Source organism: Pogona vitticeps, chromosome 9, assembly GCF_051106095.1.
Source record: "Pogona vitticeps strain Pit_001003342236 chromosome 9, PviZW2.1, whole genome shotgun sequence".
NCBI classification, from domain to species: Eukaryota; Metazoa; Chordata; class Lepidosauria; order Squamata; family Agamidae; genus Pogona; species Pogona vitticeps.
Window position 1 is genome coordinate 21,349,424 of NC_135791.1, and position 9,584 is coordinate 21,359,007.

General features: G+C 42.8%; 1 protein-coding gene across 1 annotated transcript; it reads right to left on the reverse strand.

Moving 5' to 3' along the window:
* Positions 1-854: 854 nt before the first annotated feature.
* On the reverse strand, positions 855-9,226 carry LOC110089606 (phospholipase A2 inhibitor and Ly6/PLAUR domain-containing protein). The gene is made up of 5 exons (XM_072979959.2): positions 9,178-9,226; positions 7,765-7,881; positions 5,131-5,283; positions 4,132-4,272; positions 855-1,751 (listed from the first exon to the last, which is right to left on the reverse strand). The coding sequence occupies exons 1-5, from the start codon at positions 9,224-9,226 to the stop codon at positions 1,540-1,542; spliced, it is 672 nt and encodes a 223-aa protein (XP_072836060.2). The 3' UTR covers positions 855-1,539.
* Positions 9,227-9,584: the final 358 nt, after the last annotated feature.

The window sequence follows — 9,584 nt, forward strand, 5'->3', positions numbered from 1 at the left end:
ACCACGTCCCCTAATTCTCACTGACTTCCAGAAAAATCTCAGAAAATGACGGTATAGAGAAATTGGGAATGTCTATCATGTGAAAGAATTGACAATTCCTGTGCAGGATCTAGCAGTTCCTGTACAAGATTTGGCCATTGATGTGCAGGATTTGAATTGCAGGAAATAAAAATTGAAAATGAGCAGAAGCCTTCCTGCAAGTGTGTAAAGGCCAAGGTCAACATTGTCAAGAATATTCGCATGATGGAACAGGGGGAAAAAATAGCTGAAAACGAGAGTCGGAAGAAGAACGTGTCATATGGCTATTATACTACAGTTGGGCGAACTTCAGAGCAGAAATGGGCACTTCTCACAGTTTGGTAGTTCGGTGCGGTTTGGAGGATCGAGCCCACAGGTGTTGGACGGGCACCCCGGATTCTGCACTCCTTCTCCTTTCCAGATGGCCAGTCAAAAGCAGCCTTGTGGGCTTCCTTGCCTTGCCTCTTCTTCTTCTGAAGGGCACAGAATCCAGGGTGCTCATGCAACACCTGTGGGTCTGATCCTCTGAACTGTGCCGAACTGCCAAACATCAATTAAGTGCCCATTTCTACTTCAGATCCATTGGTTCTACTTGTATTGGTTGACTGGGTTGGTCAGCTGGTCGTTGGGAGGCTGGTTGGTTGGGTGGTTGATTTTCACTGAACTCCCTAATCTGCTGCCCACAATCAGATGGAAAGGTACCTATAAGAAATTGACTCCAGTGGGTTGTTTGGGCACATAGCATTTCTTCTAGCATAAGCTGATTTCTGCCAACAGAAGAGGCTTCTGTCTGTTCTGAACTTTAGAGTACTGAATTTTTAATGGTATTTCAATTGTTTTATCTTTTTATTGTATTTAAATTGTTGTAAGCTGCCCAGAGACCCTTTGGGTAGTGGGGGCGGCATATAAGTTAAATAAATAAAAATAAATTTTAAAAAATCACACAATTAGTGCATCTTTAAATGGGGATTGCATTACCTGACCACAGAGTGCTTTTGTTCAATGGTACATTCATGGCTGAAAATAGAAAAGGCTGGCGAGGGACATGACCTCATTTAAAGCTTTAAAAGGTATGGTGTGATGGATGATCTGCAGTGAATTCCAAAATGCAGGCTGAGGGTTAAAGATTAATAGAAACACTCAGGGATTGGGGAAATTCCAGCATGTTTTAAAGAAATGAGAGTCCTTTGAGCGACATGATTTTATTCGTTCAAAGAAAGAAAGAAAGAAAGAAAGAAAGAAAGAAAGAAAGAAAGAAAGAAAGAAAGAAAGAAAGAAAGAAAGAAAGAAAGAAAGAAAGAAAGAAAGAAAGAAAGAAAGAAAGAAAGAAAGAAAGAAAGAAGGGTCAAATTCTCCTTTACTAAAAATCAATGGAAATGAAAATTGCCAGGTAAAAGTAATAGCTGTGTCTATATATAAATAAACGTATAATTTTTTAAAAAAATGAGAAAGAGTTCTAGAAAAGGGGAATTCTTCTAGAGTGGCGGGTTTTCCAAAGGACTTGCTCCTCGCTGGTTCAGTTCATCTCTTAGGAGCTGCGTAGCATTTGGCAGTCTTCCAAATTTCGATAAACAGTCCAGGCACCCCATACATCTGGTGTGTGTTCTTACAGACCGCCTTGGTTGCGCAGCCACGTTTAGCAAAAGTGTATATTTGGTCACCTGCAGGAATTGGGAGGGGGAAAAAGGGAGTCAGCTCCTGAGATCCTCTCGCCTCGCTCAGCAACTGAAATATTTACCAGTTTATGTATCAGTTAGCTTTTTATTCCCAACTTGCAAGTGCAATCATCCTCATCATGCAGAGCTGGAAGGGACCTTATAGATCATTGAATACAGTCTCTGTCAAGGAGGCACAGTGGGGAATCGAACTCCCAGCCTCTGGCTCTCCAGACAGATGCCTAAGACACCGAGCTATTCCAGCAGTTCTCACTTGGTCTTGTTCTTCAATCTCTTATCCTTTGCACCAGCCATTGCCCCTTGCACCTTCATTGGAAACAAGATGAAAAAGCAGTTCTCTATGAAGCCAGGATGTGTGTGTGTGCAAGAGAGAGAGAGAAGGACTGGGTTGCATAGTGGGTTCCGTTGCTCTAGTGAGGTCTAGAACCCGATTCTCCCAAATCGCAGTCCAACACTTGAAGCACAACATCACACTACTCCCGTCCCTGTGGTCAGCTGCTGGTGCCTGGATACAGTGGTGCCTTGCTAGACGATGATAATCCATTCCACTGAAATCGCTGTTTAGCGAAATCATTGTCTAGCGAAAAGCGTTTCCCCATTGGAATGCACTGAAACCTGTTTAATGTGTTCCAATGGGAGAGAATTGTCGTTGTCTAGTGAAGATCGGCCATAGGAAAGCCGCTTTGCAAAATGCCGATCAGCTGTTTAAATCACTGTCTTGCGAAGCTTAGGTCCCCAAAACACCTGTTTTGCGAACGCGGAGGGAGCTGTCAAAATCGTTGTCTAGTGAAAATCAGTTTGCGAAGCAGGGACCAAACATTGTCCAGCGAAATTCCCCCATAGGAATCACTGTTTTGTGAATCGCTAGAGCGATCACAAAAAATCAATGTCTAGAGAAAAAACTGTCATGCGGGGTAACTGTCTAGCGAGGCACCGCTGCACACTGGTGGGACCAAAGCATGGGATCAAAGCAGAACATCCAGCCCTGCAGACTGCAGTCACCCTGGCCAAAAGCTCTTCTGTTCTCCCTTGGAGGCTCCTAAATTCCGGGACCTGGTGCAGTTACAGCACAACTTGATCTTGCCATTTGTTGTTGTTTCGACTTATATACTACCCAACTGTGCTAGAGCCGTGGTTCTTAACCTTGGGTAACCCAGGTGTTCTTGGACTGCAATTCCCAGAAGCCTTCACCACCAGCTATGCTGGTTGGGGCTTCTGGGATTTGCAGTCCAAGAACACCTGGGTTACCCAAGGTTAGGAACCACTGTGGTGGAGCACTCTCTGGACAGTGCACAACATAATTATGCAAACAACATCTTGGCTCCCGGTGAGATGGGTACTCCTTTTACTGACCTCCGAAGGACGGAAGGCTGAGTCAACCTCAAGCTGACTACCTAAACCCGTTGGGATTGAATTCAGGCCATGAGCAAATTCCTGGCTGCAATAATGCAGTTTAACCAGCATGCAATGGGGTTCAGTGCATTTGCATTTCCTAATTTCGAAGGAGGGCTTTTTTCCTCCCCTGAATATCTGGAAGTGCAAACATACCAAGAGGGTTCTGGATAAAGTGTCTACAAAAGGGCACAGGGCAGCCTAAGGACCAATCTAAGTGGCCTTAATTAGTCAAAAATCAAGTGAAGGCCCAATACAAATCCCTAATATTTTAAAAATGAGGGGGAAAGTACTCCCTTTATCTATTCTGAATTTCCACCTGTTCAGCTTCACTGGATAACCTGAGTACTAGTCAGAGCTTGGAATGCTACACTTTTAAAATAATTCATTGTGTTACTCCTTCCTTACTCCTTAGTACAGTGGTCTTCAACCTTGGGCCTCCAGATGTTCTTGGACTACACCTCCCAGAATCCTTTACCACCACCTCTGCTGGCCAGGATTTCTGGGAGTTGAAGTCCAAGAACTTCTGGAGGCCCAAGGTTGAGGACCACTGCCTTAGTAGACATGTTGCTGTTATCACTATCAATCCTCCAACTATAAAAATAATTCATTGCATTTTACATTATTACCACATTGTTTTATCCTTAACACGAGTCCAGAAAAATAGATCCTCTGTGGATCCCTCTAGTGGTCGGTTCTGATACTGCATCTTGGAAAATTTAGAAATACCAACGAAGATTTCCTTTGTCACTTCGGCTTACTAAGATAATTCTGGCTAAAATATCTCTAAAATTGCTCTCAAAATATCTCTAAATGCCTTTCAAAATAGCTTCTGGAGTAAACCGGTATGACTTGTCACACACAAGTAATTTTGATGTTACTTAATAACTTTGTAACTACTGATTACATGACTTGATGTCCAAAGGTAACTACTTAAGATGCAACTACACTATGTGTAACTAGTTATTTGCAAGCTCTGGTTTTTGTATTATGTGGCAAATTGCGGTATCTATTTTCTCTACTTCTTGCAGAATTTCGGTCTTACCCTGTTCCACAGTCATATCATAATATACACATTTGCTTTCTGAACCATGGCAGTTTAACGTGTCGGTGGGTTGGCATTTGGCATGCACCGAGAAGCATCCAGGACACTTCAGCCCATTTGGCTTGGTTGATAATTTTGGCACTGAGAACAAGAGCAAAAAATGATTAGGTGCAACAAGTTTCATTTTGGTACATTTTTGGAACATAGGTGGCCGGGTTACCACTGCCCTCTGCCATGATGGAATCTTTCCTCCAGATTTGCTCTGAATTTTGCTTGCTAGCTTTTCTTTTTTAATGTTTGCACCTCACATTTCAACCCATGTAGTCCACCCAGTTCCATGATCATACTCCCACCAGAGTCTGGGGAATCTTCTGTGAAATAGGCATGCAGGATGAAGGGTTCTAGAAGCTTTATAGTCCAAAAAAGTAATTTATCTGAGCTTTAATGGACAGAGATGCCTTGAAATTACCACTTTCAAATCTTAAGTAGCTACATTTGTGGAGGGAGCAGGAGAAGACTATTCCCATCTATAAGCTCATCCAAACAGCAGGGCAAGAACTCTGCATGTGTAGGTATATAAAAGAAATGGAGCCACAATTGTGTCTGGACTAGCAATGCAAAACCTTGCTTGTTTCATTCTAAAAAAAATTTTCCGCCTTACTTGAGAATGGATGAATTATTTTCTGGAAGACTTAACAAGACCTTTCATATTTGCCAGAATGATTTTTCTGCAACTGACACAAATTGTGCAAAACGACCAAAACAGTTGCTCTGGTTTCACAGACTTTCAAGAGAAGCACAGGATGGGTTGTCTGTGTCTTTTGGAAAAATCATGGGTTGACAGCTTCTTTTGCACACAAACCAAAAGTTCCCAGTGGCTATTCCTATCCTTCCAAGGACAGCTCTTGCTTCTTTCAGTTGCAATGATTATAGCCTTCTCTTTGGGAATCAGTCCAACCCTCAACCACTCTTCAGAAGACATTCGAAGGGGACACTTACACGTCACTGATCCCTTGTTGCAGAAGTCTTTCTGGCAACATCTGACAGCTCTCCGTTTGCGCTGAGAAGGGAACGTGGCACTCGAGGAGGGAGACGGGCAGTACTTTCTCTTGGTACAACCCTTGTAGGTGGCCACCCATCTGTCATTGTTGGCTAGGGGTTGTCAAGAAGAAAAACAACAGCAAAAATACAGGCTTATTGGTCACTGAATTGTCAACCTTGCTTTAAAAATCACCCCAAACACCGCAGATGAAGAGAATCATTAAAGAGGTTGGAAGTTTGATTCCCCACTATGCCTCTTGGGAGAAGAGCCAGCCTATGTAGCCTTGGGCGAGCTGCATGCACAGTCCCAGGGCACCCCAGGTGAAGAGAATAGTAAACCATTTCTCATGTTTCCTACCTGGAAAACCCTTTAAAAAAAGGAGGTCAACCTAAGTCAGACTTGACTTCATGGCGCATGATTATTATTAAATACACCCAGATCTTTCAGTCCTTCCTCCCATTCATTCTATTTACTGTTCCTATAGCCAGATATTTGCCATCTGGAGCTCAATGCATTGTGTACCATTCTCCTTTTCCTCGTCTCACAATCACAACAATCCTAGGAGGTAGGTCAGGATTGGGGAGAAAGGAAGTTAGTCCCAAGTTTGCCCCTAACGAGCTTGATGGATCAGTTAGAATGTCCCAAGTTTCAGATGAACACTTTAACCACTAAACTGGTAAGACAGTATTTTGTACATACTAGAAACTCTGTGGCATATAGAGAGAGCATTCTACATTCTGCCCGCAGTCCTGGCTTTCATTGACTCTGGGATCAATATCGTTCAACATTATGTGCTCCCTGTAAAGGTAGAGGTTCCCCTTGACATTTTAATCCAGTTGTGTCCAATTCTAGGGCCCAGTGCTCATCCCCATTTCCAAGTCATAGAGCCAGCGTTTGTCTGAAGACAGTTTCCATGGTCACGTGGCCAGCGCGACTAGACATGGAATGCCATTACCTTCCCACCGAGGTGGTACCTATTTATCTACAGTACTAACATTTTTACATGCTTTCGAACTGCTAGGTTGGTAGGAGCTGGGACAAGCGACGGGAGCTCACTCCATCATGTGGATTCGAACTGCTGGTCTTTTGACCTTGCAGCCCAGAGGCTTTTGTGGTTTAACCCGCAGCGCCACCACATCCCTTATGTGCTCCCTACACCCTACCTAATCCCTACGTTTGTGCAATAAACTGTCAAACATTATCAGATAGATAAGCACCACTGAAGGAGTGTTTTTACAACTGAGAAAGTAATTCTTTTTTTAAAAAAGATAATGACTAGATGGGAATGACGTTTAAACTTTACCCACTCCTCTGCTGGTTCTAGTTTTTTTTTTAAAGATATTTCATTTGTCCCTTATCAGGCCAGCAGGTTGCATAGGTCAAAATCTCCCCCAGCTTCCTTATTACTGTAAATATCAGAAATACTATAAATACTACAATTAATATCTCATTTGTCATATTTTCTGTTCCTAAAGTCCCGAACCTGACTTAAAGGGAACACGTGCAACATTATCAATTTATGATAAGTAGTGTTTAATTGTATCCTAATGGGGAAAGTTCCCAGAGACTAAAATTAACATCTGAAGAAACCCTTCAAGTTAGGCGGAGGGAAATACAGAAGAGTAGAGGGGAATGTCAAGGCAGTGAGTTAGGAGCTGAGTCACAGAATCCTGACTAGCTGGCCATCATTGCTGCTCTATATTTGTCAACATGGCCAACAAAATGGACGCTGGCCAGCACTTCTCTGGTGAGACGAGAAAAAACTATAGTCTGCCATTCTCAAGAAAGGCAGCAAACCTCCTCTGCTCTTTGGATGTACTATTTACTAGCCAGGAACGAAGATGGAGCAAAGATTTCATCAGGGAATCCTGGATATATTTGCGCACTCCCTCTTTCCTCTGGAGTGACCTCATAGCCCAAATGCCAGGGAAGATAAGTGGGATGGCTGAGTTGCTACGGCATGGAATCTCCTCACTGAGATGAGGGTGGGATGATGAGTTTGAACACATTTTCAAAAAGATTCATTTTTGAAGGCATGCTTCAGCTGTTCACCCACAGCGCTTGGATGCTCTGGGAAGACAACGGGGTATCACAGAATCACAGAATAATGGATTTGGAAGGGGCTTAAAAGGCCATTAAGCCCAATCCTTCTGCTCAAGTCAGGAATCCAAGTCAAAGCAGCTCTGACAGAGGGTTGTCTAATTTATTTCTTGACTGCATCCTATAGTTGAACACTCACTACCTCCTGAGACCTGTTAGTTCCATTGTTGTGCTACTCTAACAGTTAAGAAGGGTTTGTTGTTGTTGTTGTTTTTGATCTTCAACACAAAGCTGGCTTCCTGTAGCTTGAGCCCATTCTTACATGTCCTGCGCTCTGGGAAAAACAAGAACAAATCCTGCTCCTCCTCTCTCTAACTTTTCAGGTATTTGAGCAGTGCTTTCATATCTCCCCTTAGCCTTCTTTGCTGGAGGCTAAACACACCCAACTATTTCAGTTTTTCTTCCCAGTCCCTTCCCGATCCCTGTTGTCCTCCTCTAAACCTTTCTCAGTTCAGCAGAGTGTTTGCCCAGGAAAAGGCAAGGTTCCTCACCAATGACGTATTCTGTGGTCATGACGAGACAGGAATCTTCAGTTTCTGAGCAGGGATAAGGTATTCCAGTGCACAAGGTGCTGCTGCTGCTACAACGCTCACAGCGCAAACATACGCCTGAAAGGAAGAAACGTCAGAATAGTAAGAAGAAGAGTGGGGACCAATCCCATCTTCTTTCTTCTTAAGTAGTCTGGATTGCTTTGCACTAAGGATGCAATGTGGACCTTCTTATTATCAACGGATAAAGTCTCAACCTACTGAGAGCTCCTGTCCAAAGAAATTATCCAGAATCCTGTTGGTGATTCATGTACAGTGGTGCCTCGCTAGACGATGATAATCCATTCCACTGACATTGCTGTTTAGCTAAATCATTGTCTAGCGAAAAGCATTTCCCCATTGGAATGCATTGAAACCTGTTTAATGGATTCCAATGGGGAAGAATCGTCGTTGTCTAGCGAAGATCGGCCATAGGAAAGCCGCTTTGCGAAACGCCGATCAGCTGTTTAAATCGCTGTCTTGCAAAGCTTAGGTCCCGAAAACACCTGGTTTGCAAGTGTGGAGGGAGCTGTCAAAATCATCGTCTAGCAAAAAACAGTTTGCAAAGCAGGGACCAAACACTGTCCAGCGAAATTCCCCCATAGAAATCCTGTTTTGCGAATCACTATAGTGATTGCAAAAAGTCAATGTCCAGCGAAAAAACTGTCATGCGGGGTACCTGTCTAGCGAGGCACCACTGTATGTGTAAGTTGAATCATGTTACTTATCACAGTCAATTGCTGATAACTAATGAAGCACTGGTTCCATTAATAGGCACACACACTGATTGCACCCTTGTCCTATGAGCAGCATCTCATTAGTTTACTGGCAATTTGCCATGGAGAATTTTGCAATTCAGCTTATGCATGCATATTTCATCAACAGGATTCTGGTGGCATCATCAACCACCGCAAGACATTTTGCTCACAGCAAAGAAATATTATGCTTTTTGTATTAATCTGACTTTTTTTTTACTAGCAGCAAAAACATCATCGTTATTAATATTGTTGCTGTTGTTGTTTTGACTTAGGAAAACATCCGGGCAGGGGGGAAGACTTTTTTCCCCCAAGAAAACCATGTATTTTGTGCAAAACACAAGAGTTTTTTGTTTGTTTTGCAAAATATAACGGCTTTTGTACAAAAACAATTTCACATTCTTCGAAAAAAGAGATTCCTTATGTACTTTTTTAAAAAGCACAAAAATGCTCATTATCTCAATGAGAAAAAAATCGTTCTCACTGCCAGAAAGAAATGAGCAGTGATACATCCCCTCCTTGTACTCTGTCTCCTTCTCTTTTGGAGGGGAACTGAAAAGGAGAGACCTTGTTTCTTTTTTCTTTCTCACAACCTCTTTTTCGCACCATGCTGTGAACTTACCTATACCAAGCAGGAGGCAGAAGAGGAAGAAGATCAGAGACATCCACATGGTCTTGAGAACATAGGAGAAAAAGAAAGCAAAATGGGAGGTTGAGTGGCAGCTAAATGAGGGGGTCTCTAGTTCAGTTAAGCAGTTTACAACTACTGAGTGACAATAAAAGAAAAGGAAAGTACTTGAGGTTGGTTTCTCTGACTTCACAGGGACAGGGAATTTGTGCTGGGTTTTTGTACGATCTTTACAGGACCCAATGGGCTATCCACCCTGCATCAGCCAACAGCAGACATAAAAGAAGAAAAATAAAAGAAATAATATAGAAACTGATGGGAAGAGGAGAAATTGTCCCTAGCATTACTTTGACCTTTCCAAACAAAGCCCACACAAGAGATTCAGTCATTCATCCCACATT

Coding starts and splice junctions, on each gene's coding strand:
- LOC110089606 (XM_072979959.2), bottom strand. CDS start 9,226: ATGTGGATGTCTCTGATCTTCTTCCTCTTCTGCCTCCTGCTTGGTATA. Junction 5,284..7,764: donor GACCACAGAATACGTCATTG/GTGAGGAACCTT, acceptor GACAACCCCTAG/CCAACAATGACAGATGGGTG. Junction 4,273..5,130: donor CAACAAGGGATCAGTGACGT/GTAAGTGTCCCC, acceptor TCTTGTTCTCAG/TGCCAAAATTATCAACCAAG.